The following is a 15,936-nucleotide window of genomic DNA, read 5'->3' on the forward strand; positions in this document are numbered from 1 at the left end:
CTTGGAAATGCTCAGAGAGCTGTCTATTGTAAAGGTAAAAAAAATCCAATAAAAGGACAGCAATGGTTTCTCTAATTTTCAGAGAAAAATCTGCACAGAATGCCTGAAGCTGGGTTAGCAGTGGGACTCCCCAGGGGCAACAGAAAGATGTTATAATCAATTACCACATCATAACACTGATGTATGATAATTACTGAGTGTTCCTCCTGAGATAGTGCAGCATTTGGCTGGGATGCGGCTCTTTCATGGTCCACTGCCTGATTAATATGCAAATAATAGGCTGATTGCATGATGAATGCAGAAAATGAGTTCGCTGATAACGTGAGCACCGAAGCGGGAAGATGATAAATTACTTTTACTGACTGTCCTACATTAAGTACCCTTTCTCAACAATTTTATCACAAATTAAGTAAAGCAGTATGGAGAGATTATGAGGATGTGTAAAATAATGTACCTTAATAGCTTTTATAATATTGTTGCGTACAATGTAAATGTCATTTTGTTTCAGTACTTTAGCCAGTACTCCTCCCGAAGAGGAGTGCATTTAGTACAGCAATGTTCAGGGTCACTCTTCTTCGACTGCTTTCTTCTAAGATGAAGCACAACCCGCTGTGCTGCAGATATCGGATAGGACTCCTCTGCTGGGGAAGGCAGGCAGTCATTAGCCTCGGATCCATCCCGTATGTATCTTGCCCATAGCAAATGAACGTCTGCATTGTTTAGTGGGGGAGATATATTTAAATGCAGTGCACAGTGCACATATGCATTCTGCTTCATGCTCTTGTCTGGAGCAGAGAAGAGGTTAAAATCTCGAAGGAGGATATGGAAATACCTTCACACTCAGGCGTAGGGCAGAGGAGGACAACAAACAGTCATAAACATGGTAACATGTTAAAGTTAGTCTCTAATCACAAGGTCAACAAGTCAACAAAGACACCATAAACGGCAGCAGAACCTCTGAAAGCTCTGTTTTTTCCAAAAGGTATTGTGCACGCATTTATTTTGATTAGACTAAAAATATAACTATGTGGGGTTGTGGGACCTTGATTGATTGCTTTCATGACATATTTGTTTTAATATTCAGAAAATCCTTAATAAAGTTTCTGCACACAAGCTGTTTTAATAATAAGGTTATTGAAAATATTTTCCAGCAGTTATTTCTAAATATTGACTTCTGACTAAGTTACGGAAACACAGAAAAATCTGAATATTAAATAAAGATTAGCAGAGTAGAGCAATGTCTTTTAAAGCAGCCATGATTTTGCCATTAATCACCTAATTTAAAATCTGATTTCTTTTTAGAAAGCGTTTTTTAATTGTTTAAAGGTGATAAGTAAAAACAAAAAATTATCATTTAGCACTCTTCAATGCAGAGACCCTTCTTTTGGTTCAAGAAGCTAGGCATGAGGCGGCAGGCATTTGAGGAGATTGTCCCTGCGTGCTTGCTGTGGTGTGTACCTCTTCCATGAACATCCGCTTTTGGCCAGTGAGACCGGGAAAGGATTTGGGGCTGTTGGCCTGACCTGAGCATTGCTCTGATGTTTCAGAGTCTGTCGCTACATCCAGCTAAAAGAATTCCCAAGTTGCGTTTTCTCCCCCTTCATTCGTTGTAAAATAGCGCTTAAAATCATGGCTGTATAGAGACCTCATGCTTCCCTGTAGGCCATTGCAAAAGTGTGCCTTAATGCTTCTTGTTTGAGAGTTTTATCAGGTGGTGCGGTTCTGTCAGGGGTTGGTGTGTCTGTTCCAAAGTCCGATAGATCTCAGTGCAACTTTTCATTTTAATTGATTAACTCCTGTTGTATCTTTCTGCACAAGATTCTGGACATCCTGGGTGTTCAGACTGCCCTTGGTAGCGACCTGTACTCCCCATCCGAGTCCGTCCACGCCACAGCGGACAGCCAAGCACCAGAGCCCTCCTGGTAGAAGGAGAAATGCCTTAAACTGATACTGATGCCAGTTCTTGGCTATGGAAGCTGCAGTCTTAATGTAGGTTTGGGCCCAATAGTGGGATTTCCAAAACTGTCTGAGGCATTTGTGGTTGCGGATTCATTGAAAGGAGAATTGGTTGCCTAACTTCTCTAAGTACTTTTAAATGTCCAGCTCTAAATCTCTCTTCATGAGTCTATCGCCAGCTCCCATCTTACTTGCTCTTTTCTGAACTTCATCTGATTTTTCCAGCTTCTTCTTGTTTCTAGAATGGCTGAAAACATACTTTTTTAATACAAGCACAAAGATAACATAATTATTGAAAATGCAACATAAAATTGCAGCAAAACATTGTAATCCTTCAACAATACTCAGGAGCAGTTTTTTTCAAGTACTTCTAACATTTGCCTTCATCATTCAGATAGTTTTAAGTGCTCCTGTCATTTAACATATACTCACGCAGAATGGGGACCTTGCTTTTTAGTATTGCCCCAGTAATTTCAGAGTTAACCAAAACTGGTTTCTTCCCCTTTCAGTGCAGACATGCATACATCTGCACGCTTTCCTAAAGGGGTTTTCTTTTGATCCCTCCCCCCCATCCGCACAAAATTTCCCCCTGAGCCAAGACCCAAAATAACATTTTCCCCAAAGTTATAACATTTGCAAAACAAACAAACAAACAAACAAAATCTCCATGGTCATAGTGGAAATCTATAGTCGTAACTATAGCAAGTGCTTGCAACTCTAACTGCACGTACCTACATACTTTACATCATTATATGTGCATGCTGTAGGGAGGTTTGTGTACTCCCTACATATAACTGTGGGAGTTTATAACTGTAGGGAGGATCTTCTTTTCATAAGCCACATTAATTTGCAAATTGCGAATAGGCAAGGTTCACTCACTTAAAGTAAATCCACCAAAACCACTACCTGTGAGAAAGCGTTCTGCTTTCACGGGTATTTTCTTTTCATTAGTCAGAAGAGGGTGTATTGCAGTGCTGTTCCACAAATGCACTCCAGCACTGTTAGCAAGGAGAGTTGTTACGGTGCTTTAGAAGGTCCTGCAAAGACAGCCGTTGCTAAAGGTAAAATTAGATGGAAGGTCGGAGTGCAAAAATCTCTCCCTGAAATTTTCAGACCCTTGGAAACAGAATAACATGGTTGTCCTGAGGATGTTGCTATTGATCAGCTGCGTGATCAGGTCCTGATTCTCAGGACAACATACCCTGGTTTTTGGTCTACAAATTAGGTAGAATGGGCAGCCTAATCATCGGGGGAAAACAGAAATTAATCCAGTCCCAGTAGGAGACACTTTGATCTCAGGCAACCTGCCAAGTCTGTTGTTGTCCATTAACTCATCTGCACGAGGAGGTAAATGCAGGCCCTGAAGTAGCAAATGCTCTTTTAAGAGGTTGCCGAGAAATCTTCTGTCCACATTTGTCTGCTTTCATCTTCCCTACTAATTTGCTGTAAAGGGAAGGAGCAGAGCACGGGATGCTTCGTTGCCTCCCCGCTCTGCTGCGTGCAGGACATGGCGATTCTCGCTGTTCCTCGATGAGGAACTTTGAATTTGACTAGTTTGGCAGAGACCTGAAGCCTGAGCTTTGGACATTATGAAAAGTGGTGCATCAAACCAAGCACCAGTTAAATCATGTTTGGGTTCTTGTCGGAATGTCACAGAGTACCCTGTCATTTTGTTTTAGCAACTTGTCCTTCCAAATGCGCAGTTCGCCTTATGGCATGCCAGCAGTAAAAATGTCACTTACAATAATTACTTTTTGGTGAAAATGCTTGCTGACTTCCTACCTTCAAGCTGTTTTTTACACAGTGGGGAGATAATAAGAAATGACTTTATCCTGACTGCTCAAATGAACACTAAATGGAATTTAGGTTATTATTACTGCAGATAGAGGACTGTGTATTGAAATTTAAATAGTGGATCAGATAAACTACAGAGATTTGTCTCTGAAAATTATAGTGGATCTGCTTTTTCAATCCACTTTGCTCTGAAACTTAAGGCAGCTGTTGTCTGCCTGCTGTCTTTAGAATATAATATTTTTCATAATCCTTTTAGAGGCCCCTGAATACCTTCTGTCTTTTGCATGGTCTTCCCCATCTTCTCCATGTTCTGTACCTCGTTTCCCGTGAGTCCTTTTGCAGCTTATTAGCTAAGCTTGTGTTAGCAGCAAAGGTTGGGCAGTTCATTCTCCCAGCGGTTCCTGAGCTGCAAAAGTACAGAGCGCTCTTTATAGGCAGGCAGGTATGCTGGGAGGAGAGGCTCGGTGCCTTGAGCTTGTGTTTTATGCGCTGCGAATTCAGATGCTCTTGTTCAAATCTTTCCTCTGAACTTTAGATTTACAAATGGGCATAAAGTCAGTTTGTTGCCGTGGCTGTAGGAGTTGAGGCAGGGTCTGAGCAAAAGTGGCAAACCTGCAGCTCTCAAACTGTGCGCAAGAAATTTCACTGGAGGAATCAGCCCGTGCTGGCAGACAGCAGCGTGATGCCTCTGGGACTGGTGAAACCGGATCCGTGTCTCAACACTGCTCCATCATCCAGATACCTCTGTTGAGGGGGATACATCCGGGACTGGTGTCAGGTCCTGTAGACGTCTGTGACTTTCTGGGGAGGTTGTAGCAGGCGTCACCTGCAAGTCTTTGCATCTGAGGTGTCCTGAACTTCAGAAAGAGCATCCAGCTGAAGTGTGCGGTGGATCTGAGCTATGCCGCTGCTTTTGTATGGAGGGCCATGTTAGATTACTTCCTATGGTTGGAAGAGTTCTGTACATCACAAAAATGGTCCTTCTTGACCAGTGCCCTGCAGTTTTGTAGAATATAATTAAATGTCTCTGACTGCTGAGTTCATGCAGCTGAGCAGGTGATGCTCAGGAGTGCTGCAGGAGGGGAGCCCCGTGCAGCCTATGGTTCATTATACCCTGTAGGGATTTTGTCACGTTATGATGGCAGAACATGATCAGACCTCATAGAGGAATGTATCAGGCTGATACTGTGTTGAGGGAAGTGTTTTCAGGTAATTTGCAGGCCACTGGTGGGATAATCATAGTCGAAAATGTTCTACAGCCAGTGTTCAAGCAATTAGGACTCAGGATCCAGTATTGGGGACCTGACCCCAGTGTGGGGGTGGGAAATCTTGTAGTTGGAGAAGAATAAGAAAATCTAATGTTATGTTCAGGAAAACCGCCGTAACCATGAACTGAGACTGGAACTCCGTTTTCAGACTTTCTCACATTTTCCAAAACACCGTCATGATGGAAGCTATGGGAAGGGTGTAGAGGATGGATGGGACCAAAGCATCATTCCGCTTCATCCATTGTGCTAAGGAATGCAAGACCACAAAAGATTTTCTGTGTTCATATCATTAAGGCAAGGTCAATTTGTTATGGTTCTCAACCAGTTTTGTAAACTGCTCAGACAGACACTGGTCCTATATGCTAAATTGTTTGCAAAGTTTGTTTAGTTTCTTTACTGATAACTACTGAGGGGTGGGGAGGGGAATGAGCAAGCTGTGATGATGGTTTGGGGTTTTGTTGCACTAAGATGGTCATTCAAGCAGCAATTTTATATTGGGAAAATAGTATTTAAAAAGAAGACAGAAGGTATTTGTATAATGTTGACCTTTTTCCTATTCGTTTATATATCGTCATTTTAGATTACGCATCCCTCTCTAGTATTGTAGTAGGAAAAAACAAAACTGAAGAATTTCCTGACTTAATAATAAGGACGACGTGTTCTGCCAGGAGTGATGTGTTCCCAACTATGGCTTTCAGGCATTCGCAAACTGCATCAGATGTATTTGTCTTTATGAAGACATATTTGCCTTCAAAGACTTGAATGCTCACCTTCACTGTATGGTCATCGCTCTCTCTTAGCTGTTCTCATCAACTGTGAAATAGCCAGTGTTGGTGTTTCAGTTGTCTTCATGTTTTAGCTATGACTGGAGGCCAATTGCACTTGCCAGATATTTCAGATTGCTGGCTCATTTATGCAGACATCACTTTCTAGTACTTGATTTGCATTTGGTTATTATTTTCTATGGCGCATATTTGAATGTGCTTTTAAAAATTGGTTGGAAGTGCCTAACTTCCCTATGCTCCAGACGTATATTTTGAATTAATAGTGTAAAAAATGCATGGTAGAGTCCTTTCATGACTCAGTTATACTTGCAGCTTTAGAAGATTTGGATCACTTAAATGCATTTATGGTGTATTTGAATCTTTAATGACGTTTGTCAACATCGACCTGTAATTGTGCAAAACTTACACCAGTTTCCCGACCATTTAAAATTTTCATGTTGAACTGTATCTTCATCACATGCTTGAGACCTAACGGACACCATCTTTCCACCAAGTTACTTTGCGGAGACCCTGTTTCTTCCATCCTCTATAAAGCGCAGGGCATGGCTGATGTCTGGCTACCTGAGACTTGAAAAAATCCCAGGTTCTGCAATGACCTCATCCCTGGTGATGCTCGTGATCTCTCCAGCTCTTTACTTCTAGCACCTTATTTTTGAAGCTCTTGGGCTTTTGCTTCAGGTTTTAAACTGGATACAGGCTGTTGGAAAGCAAAATGCAACACCCCTTTGGTACAGCAAAGTTTATCCTGAATTTATTAAAGTAACATCATCAATAAATGGTGGCCATGGGGTCTGCAGGTTGTACAGCCTACTGTAATGCAGTTTTACGCTCATTTTGACAAAATGGTCTCTTCCTCGCTAAATACAAACGTGTAAACGTTCGGTGAATATCCCTTATTCACTGGTAAGAAACTGGATCGCTCTTAAGTTAGTACTATTCTGGGGTTAAAAAAGCAGAACATGTTTTAAAGAAATAAGCTTTCAATATATTATTTTCATTGGAAATGTTCAATTGCTACTTTTGAAATCTTAATATGTATTTTTCAGATGTCCTGAATTTGTTTCTTTGTCCTGTGAGGAACTTGAGAGAAATGAATACAGACAAATTATTTCATAAAACATGCGAAATGGCTGTGGATTGACAGTTAAATCTGTAATAGTGAATACATTCAATTTTCCCCTTTGTTCTGTCAGCAGTCACTTGTACTCTAAATGTCTATTTAATTTTTTAAGTAGATTAACGGGAAATGTTTGCATTATTTGATTATTGACTTGACTTTTCCAAATAATAGATCTTTTCCTCAAATGTTTATGTGATCTTGAAAATGTTTTTCCATAAGGGGAAAATGCTAAAAAGGAATGGGGAACATATTTTGAGTTATTTGTAGTATATGCGCATAATGCCTCATCTGAAATCACTACACACTTGCCTTTGGTTGGGGGGGGGGGGAAAGCAGTTTGTCATCTGTACTGCCTGCCAAAATTAGATTCAGATAATCCTACCTTTTTGAGTAAATAAGCAGCAGATTGGTCTTAAAAATGAAATTCAAGTAAGGTCTTGATATGTGGTATAAAAAATAAATAAGCTAATATGTGAGCAACATAGAGCATTTCAGTGATAGATGATAATATAGATTACCTTTGTTGTTTACATAATTAGGCTGGGCAGGGAAAGGAGAGGGAGAAAGAAGCGTTAGTAAATGCTTTTGTTTAGTCCTGTGTGGTTGGGTTTTTTTTTATTTTGGATTTTTTCTGCACTCCGTGTGCGCATGTGGTTTGCAGTGCACGGATGAGGAATTGTATAGGAAATTTGCAGCTGCTCTAGTTATTCAGTAAGATTTGTATAAGCTGGCACAAGGGACAAAATTAGAGGGAACTTGAACGAGTGCCGTGCAGTTTATTAGCTAGGCAGCCATAATTTTGACCTTGCTGTAGGTTAAAGGACACAGACCTGAGAAGAAATCTGTTTATCATGTAGGGAATTCATGCCATCCCTGACAGTGTACAGTGAACAAGATGGATGATCTGCCAAATTGGTCCCTCGCATGGGTGAATCAGGGCAAATTTACAGTACAATTCCTTTGCTGCACCTGATACAAAAATAACATTTGCTGGGTTTTATATTCAGTTGTATGATGACCTAGGGTGAACAGAGAAACAAAATAAGATTTGTAGGATCCCTATTGCCTTAAAGATTTATATGCACCTTGCTTTTCTTTTATGTCTGCCTCTTTTGCATCTTTCATAAAACACTAAGGAAAAAGTCCAATGGCTTGGTTTGAGAGAGCAACTTTATGTAAGTGTGTCAGGGTGCCTCGTGTAAATGCCGCATCGTGAAAGCTTCTGTTACCTTGAACAACACAATTATCCTGTGCACCCTGCTTCATTTGAACCCTACTTTTACTTAGGTAGTATTTTCCTTTAGTATTTGGGATACGTTTCCGTGCTACACAAGCTGCATGTTCCATAATGATTTGACAGGATTCTGGATAACAAACAAACAAACTTAAAAAATAGTGACATTTGCTATTAGCCATCGCTGTGGTAGTGACGGGACCTGACGCTGCAGAGTGAACTGCTCTCATAGTAGAGTTGCAGTGCTCAGGAAAACACAGTTCTGTTAGAGGGACTAAGTTTTTCATGGAGACTGGCCTCATCCTTGTATGGCTGAGAGCGTTGTAGGCTTCCTCCAGAGACGTTGAGACAAATCCACTGATGTATGAATTTGAGATACATATGATTAACCATGTCAAGTAATGAGATGTGAGATAGCAAGGAGGAGGAAGCAGTCCCACAAAAATGGGAAGGAACTGTGAATGGAGAAATCAAAGTGCTCTTTATCTTTCGAAGGGAATTGTTCTTCTAAACCACACTGTCTACGTGTCGTTGCTTTAAAAAATGCTTAGACTGTACCCTTAGCTGTGTGGATTTTCTGCATAAGCTCAGTTGGTACATTCTGTTAGAGATAAACGTGAGTTTATTAGGGGAAAGCAACGTTTTGTACAGAACCTATTGTTGTTGACAAATTAACAGATGCAGAAAGCTTTCTTATAAACAAAGTTTCACAGTAACAGATTTGCATGTCTCCTGATCCACTAGCTATCTTTACATTGCATTCTCAAACACATTAAGTAATACAACATAATTGCAAACTGTATTTTAATCTTGTTAAGTTATTTCTGGGCAAAGAGAAGTGCAAAAATGTGATTCGAGTGATAAGAAACAGTATGAAATCAATAACACTCTCAAGATATAAAGTTGTATCAGTTATAGAAAATCCCTTATTGACACTACAAAATAGTGGCTAAGTGAGCTTTTTACAAGTCACAGAAGGAGGCTTAAACCAGTCTATAATGGTAGATTTAAGAGCACCCTTATATGAAAATGTTGTGGAAAGCAAAACTATGAGATTTCCTGACCAAGGAAATTTCTTGCAACCTTATAGACTATTGCACTTCATTTTTTCCTAATTTTGATTTGTATTTGTACATCTTGTCCCTGTAAGAAAGCAGAGATGACTCAAGATAAAATTAGAAAATAATTCTGTTTTTACAAAGAGGCTTTTTAGTAACCAAGTCATAACAAGTAGCATTTTGCATACTTAGGCATTTCTTTAAGTAGGTAGAATATAAATGAGAAGGAAAGTTAAATATCCTGCAATCAAAACATTACAATTATGCTAAAGTGGGGACTTTTTTCTTTTTTTAATTACAGAAAGCACTCCAAAGACTTCTGCCAGTTGCAGTCCTGCTCCTGAATCTCCTATGAGTTCCAGTGAATCGGTGAAAAGCCTGACTGAATTGGTACAGCAACCCTGTCCCGCTATAGAGACAAGTAAGGATGGCAAATCCCAAGAATCTAGCGAGCCACCTGCTTCTGAATCCCAATCTACAACACCTTTGCCACTGTCGGGCCACTCGGCACTCAGCATTCAAGAACTGGTTGCAATGTCCCCTGAGCTGGATACGTACGGCATTACGAAAAGGGTCAAAGAAGTGCTAACGGACAACAATCTTGGTAAATCACTTTATTCTCATTTCTTGACTGAAATAAAATGAAAGTGTTCATACTTTTATTTTTAAGCTATATTTCAGTAGATGTTTACAAGAATACTTGGTTTTGATTCTGGCCTAAGCTTTAATCTGTTAAAAAAGATTTTTTTTTTTTTTTTTTTTTTTTAAACCGGTAGAAAAAGCCTTTCAGATTGTCACACTCTACTTAAAATGTCATCATACCCTTGCTCTTCTTAAGCTCTGCCCCTGGCTCACCAGCCAGATACTGCTCCCACCTCCCTAAGTACAGTCCAGCAGGCTGTCCAGAAGACCAAGACCCCAAAGCCAGTGAGATCTCCTCTTGAGAAATGCTGTTTTCCCCATGCTTATAGATTCAAGGCCCCAGCATTTTAGGCATAGGTGAAGTAGAGGAGTCCGGCATGATTGGAGAGGGAGGTGCATCACAAGCAAAAGCATAGCGTACCTGTAGAGCTAGGAGGGTAAATTCAGACTCAGTTGAGGTTGTAGGTAAGTGTATGGGGCCATTCAGATATTTTCCTTAGAGATGTGCAAAGCTAAGGCTGCTTTTGCTTACAGAGGAGGTTTTGGGTGTCGAATTAGGTGGAATGTTGACATGGCTTTATATATGGTATAGTCAAAGGGAATAACCTGATCTGAGTATGGGAAATCCACGCTTAATACTGCCACTATGCCTCTAAATCACTAGTTCTTCATACGTGTTTAGCACTTGCTTCCCTCACAAGGCATTGGGAAACCTTTAGGAGTCCTTTGTAGTCTCTAGTGGGAAGGCAGTAAGGCTGCCCCAGTGTTACCTGCACGTGCTTCTGGGGCATAGCATGGGATTCATCTCACCTGCATTTAGATGTTCAGAATAGATGTCTGAGATAGTTGGGATGAATCACTCTCCAGAAGTACCAGTTTCTCTCCATTCACTACAGATGGGACCAAAAAGATAAGTGTTGATTTAGGCTGCTGATGATACTCAAGGGAGAATTCCATCCATATCATCTGAACATTATGACCATATAAATAAAAACTCCTTTAATATGTAAGGAAGCCTTTGTTCGGCCAGGCACAGAACAACGTGTTATTATCTTAGATTTTTTTTTTTTTAAAGGGGAAAAATACTGGGATGGGGGAGGTTGCAAGTTTTCATTTAACATAATTTGGGAAAAAAAGAAAATGGCCCTGATCGTGGACATACCCTGCATGAGATTGTGTTCCACTGAACCCAGCAGAATGACTTGCTCCTGCACATTGGCATGGGCAGATTGTGGTTGCTTGTTCAGTGGAGATAATGTAGAGATAAAGCCACAAGCCATGGTAAGGGTTTGCAGGTTCAAGCCCTTAGTTTTTGGGCAAATACTGTTGAGTGCTGTACCTGCTCTGGTGTTCCAGAGAGGTTTGAAAAAGTATTTTTGTTTACATTTGCTTTGATGCCATTTTTACTTAGTCTTTTTTATTTCCCATGATTTTTGTTTTCCTACAGTGTGGCTGACAAGCCTAAAAAGCAGCAGAAGAGCCAGGAAATGTGCCCCAAACTCTGCATTAGGTGTGGAACCAGTTTCAATGTCTCCTTTTGCGCCCTCAGTGTGCTAGTGCACCAGATTGACTCGGTGCACAGGTTTCTCTGTCTTAGGCCACAGGGCCTTGTGAACCTGTCTTAGGCAACTGGTGGTGGCTCAGTTGTTCAATATCATCAGCCAGTAAAGACCACGGTTGTGCAAAACCACTCAAGATGTGCTTGGCGGGTCTCTCCTCCCATGCCTTTTAGCATTCTTCAACAGTCATGATTTTAGCAAACGATGCTGGCAGCATGAACGCTGAGATGTTGCTAGTATTCCTAGTCCCAAATGTCATAGTATTATCAGTGATTCCCTGCTGGGGAACGTACAACTTAGGTACAGAGGGAAGCAAATGCAGTGAGCTATTGAAAGATTGCAATGGTGGGGATTTTGCAGAAAAACCCAGGACTAACCACGAAACCAGCGTAATTTACAGAAAGTTTTGTCCATGAGGAGCTACATCAGTGGGAACAGGCGTGAAGGATATGAGGGAAAAAGGTGGGGGGAATTAGCAGGAGTTTTAGGAAACCTGTGCTTAAAAATATTCCAGTTATTAATAGCTCTCTGATGAAGATGGAGTGTGATACACCTGCTACCTCCTGAGAATGATTTCTAACACGTTCCCCATTAGCTTGGGAGTCTTTCAGGTGTTTTATCGTGTCCTGCTATATCCTGGGATAAAATAAATGACACAAGTATCTTCAGCTTTGTCCTTAACACCTAGAGAACATGATGTTACCTCCTTCTGCATTTGCATTTTTAAGTTTTAAGCTATGGTTTGAAGTTCATTTTCTTCGGCAGCATTGCTAGTACCTGCTCTGGGCTGCTTCTTTCTGACCTTTTTGCTGATTTGTGCCAGTATTCCTGTTCGTGTGGCCACACAATAAACCGGACCAGTTGGTCTGAGTCAAAAGCGGCCATTTTATTTTTGGTAGGTTGGTTTGACTCGGATCAGTTCACTGCTCCGATTTATTGTGCAGCCACACGGGCGGTTGCAGTGGCCGCGCTGGCTCTGCACAGTGGCTGTCGGAGCTCGCGCGGCCACTGGAAAAAAAGCTGCATGGATTGCAGCCTGAGCACAGCCTGGGGTTAGAAACTGTGGGGAACGTTAAAGGAAAGTTATTTACAAAGGCAAATTAAAAGATCTTTAAAGTAGCTGTCTTATCTTGCAAGTAGCTGGCAGGTTTAAAGGTAAATGGATAAGGCCTTACTGATGTTTTTAAATGCAAAGACAAACAGGGAGTAGGTTAACTCTGCAATACGCATGATCTAAAATTGGCTCTGAATTACTTCTGTTGTTTGATTTTCCTGATATTGAGGGTAGTTGAAAATCACTTATCGCTTAGGAGCTTACGTGAATTCTGAATTTAGGTTTCTGTTCAGTCTGTAAGAACCATTTTCAAGGTTAGTTTTAGAGCTTATTAGGAGACTCTCATGTTAGCCCTGTCCTCATTTCCCCTTTCCACCTTTCACGATCTTGCCTGCTTCCTCCAAAAGCTTTGCAGACCCACCTGCCCCATGCATCTGAATGGGATGTTCTGCAGCTTCTAACTGGTCTCACGTTCCCCCCTCTCCCCATACAGGCAAAAAAAATGGCCAGGCCAAAGGTTTTGGGGTGTTTTTAAAGAGGAGGAGGAGATTCGTGGAATTAAGCACACAGGAGGGCTTTATGGAGTAGATATTTTCCACAACTTGTTTGTGATGGGATCAGGTGAGGCTGTGAAGGCAAGAGCTGATGGTGCTTTTGCAAGTGCGGGCATGTCCTGCAGAGCTGTAGGAGCACAAGCCCTCATGCATCTGCATTGTCCCCTAGGGATCTGTTTGTGGCCACAGGCTAAGACTGCTGGCATGGCTAGGAGGTGAAGGAAAAGTGTTCTGCTTTGTCTTAGTGAGGGCATTCAAAAGCTACAGATCGCACACGAGACCCTGAGGCCTAAACTTGGTTGTTATGGAAAGATCTTTGGGTTACCTTGAAAATAGATGATAGCTGTGCTTCTATCAGAAATCACCAGCAATGACTCAGATGACTTCAGGCGCTGTCTTGCAACAAAAGCTGTTGCCTATCAAGGCAGTTTAGCTTAGGAAGAACAGTGAAGTGAAGGGTTTTAGAAAACCAGCTGTATGGTTGGGTTTGAGCTGCACAGGCATTTCCCACAGTCCTTGCTAACTTAGATCTTAACCATGTAAAACTAGTGTTACTCATGCAATATGAATGCTGTACATTGAAAAGCATGTGTGGTTTTTACCTTGCTAGACAATAGCATTTTGAAAGAAAACTATAATTAAGTTTTGTTAACTACAAGTACTGTAGAGGATGTAAAAAAAGCTGTTATATAGTGAAATGTGATTATCTCTAGTTGGTAAGACACAGTTAGAACACCACAGACAGTACAACACAGAAAATACGTACGTGTGTCTTTGAGGACACTTACATGACTGTTCCTGAATGGGGGGTTGCGTTGGTCTTGGTTCATTGATTGCTTGAAATGTTTGGATTGCCCTGTTGGAACGAAGCGGTTGCACTCCCCTCCTGCATAAGAGCTAAGTAGCCTCACTGCTCTCACTAGTTGCCTGCTTAGCTGAAAGTTCAGTTTATTTTTAATCTCATTAATTTTATCTTTTGCACACTGTTTCACTGTAAGGTCCCAGTCCCCAAAGGTGTTGAGCTCCCCTCTGCCACAGTCAGATCCTAAGGATTAAACTAAAGCTCAATATTTACACTTTTAGTGGGGGGGAGAGCTTTTATTCTTCTAAATGTTTCTTTTGGGTTTTCAAGCAATTCTAAAGTAAGAATAATTGACAAATGATCTTGTAGACGTGTTCTGTCTTTTTAGTTAGCCTCGTCTCTTAGCTGAATGAATTCATGCGATTTTCAATTTTGTATTAGGTCAGCGTTTGTTTGGGGAGACAATCCTAGGGCTAACACAAGGCTCTGTCTCAGACCTTCTGGCTCGCCCAAAGCCCTGGCACAAGCTGAGTTTGAAGGGACGGGAACCCTTTGTCCGCATGCAGCTGTGGCTGAACGATCCCAACAACGTGGAGAAGCTGATGGATATGAAACGAATGGAGAAAAAAGGTAACTTGGAGCAGACTGCTGACTCATGTTTTCCGTTATTTCAAAGATGACCGTGTCTTTTATAATTCTCTGTAAATAGTATATAGGCAGCATTGATCCAGTATTATGAAGGTTATGCAAAAGGACTTCATGACAGCTTTTTCATAGCTTTATTTGATGCTAGCTCAAGCAGATACATCTCAAAAAAAAAAAAAAAACCAAAAACCAACCCAAAAAACCAACCCCAAACCCTGAATATTCCCCAGCTGTCATGAAATCATTGCTATATTCTCGTATAGATTAATTACTGAGGCCCTGGTGTATCACTGATAACTTGCCTTACCAAATGAGAAATGTGAGTTTGGGAGCTGGCTTTGGGTTATTAGTTAATAGTGCTGCAGCTGGTCACAGATGTTGGGCTGGAAGAACTGTGCATTGATTCCTGAGAGAGCTTCTTGCCAGTCCTGCACTGATGGTCGCTAGGAGGAAGGAAAGATGCAGTCTTTATAAAAGGGTATTGGAGAGTAATTAAATTTGTAGCCTTTATAGAGATGGGGGAAGGTGATTGTGTTAATACATGCTCACGTAAAACGGCTAGGTCATGAGTATGTACCTGTGAGACATCTAAGTTGTTATTGGGTATCTTAGTAGGGAGTATATCCTGAAAATTTATCCTACTCTCTATATTTTAAATTCATTACTAAAAAACAGTGGTTATTCAGAGCCCTGTTTTTAGTATGTTTGTGTGATTTTACAAGAGAGGCTGCCATTATCAGCAGTTAACTAATTAATGATATATACATCTCTTGAGCTATCCCTTAATGATATTAGCACAGACAGCTTTAATCGTGTGCACTGAAAGCTCTGCTGTTGACTGATGTCCTGAAAGCATTAACGCATTTGATCAAGAACTTAGCGATTATATTAAAAATCGCAGTGAGGGAGCTTCTGGGAAAATTCTAGTCTTGCATGCTTTTAAGAAGAAATTCAAATCCTTGTCATAGTAACCAGTGTAATATAATGCAGTGCAGAATCTTATCACAAATTGTGCGTGATCTTCCATGGGGAGAAAAACCCACTTGGGTTTCCCACTTACAACTGTAAACCAAAGGGAGCCATGATGGTTTTTGCTGTATTAGAAATATGGCAGATATAAAATTGTCAACTAGCGGGATTTTTTATAGCCTCAAAGAGAATATCGCCCATAATGCAGGAAAATAAAATAAAAATAATTTAAAAGTAGTACTGACAATATCCTCTCAAAACTATTTTCTAAACTGGATTCTTATCAAATACTGTGCAATACATATGCTCTATAGATGGCACCTGAATAGAGATAAGGCTATAAATCATTTGAGACTCTGTACTGAGCTCCTGAACTGTGTAAGTGCTGTCCTCGTAGCAGAGCACTCTAAAGTGAATTCAACCCTGTATTTTCTGCAAAATCCTTTCATGCAGGTAAGGATCCTGTGATTTAACCTTTTAAATTGCTCTAGGGCCA

The 15,936-nt window shown here is 40.8% G+C and overlaps 1 protein-coding gene across 10 annotated transcripts in view; it reads left to right on the forward strand.

The window, feature by feature from the left end:
- The window catches only part of CUX1 (cut like homeobox 1), a 280,862-nt gene that overhangs the window by 222,340 nt on the left and 42,586 nt on the right, over positions 1-15,936 (forward strand). For 5 of the 10 annotated variants that reach the window (XM_087751486.1, XM_087751488.1, XM_087751489.1 and 2 more), the window contains 3 exons: positions 9,517-9,819; positions 11,305-11,367; positions 14,268-14,456. The exons of 1 other annotated variant lie outside the window; for it this stretch is intronic. In XM_087751486.1, coding sequence (XP_087607612.1) covers positions 9,517-9,819; positions 11,305-11,367; positions 14,268-14,456 — 555 coding nt within the window. The remainder of the gene's footprint in view (positions 1-9,516; positions 9,820-11,304; positions 11,368-14,267; positions 14,457-15,936) is intronic. 4 more of the 10 variants (XM_087751487.1, XM_087751490.1, XM_087751493.1 and 1 more) reach the window with 1 other exon arrangement.

The sequence above is a fragment of the Nipponia nippon genome, unplaced genomic scaffold (assembly GCF_047370975.1).
Source record: "Nipponia nippon isolate SJK-2023a ecotype South Korea unplaced genomic scaffold, ASM4737097v1 scaffold_15, whole genome shotgun sequence".
NCBI lineage: Eukaryota > Metazoa > Chordata > Aves > Pelecaniformes > Threskiornithidae > Nipponia > Nipponia nippon.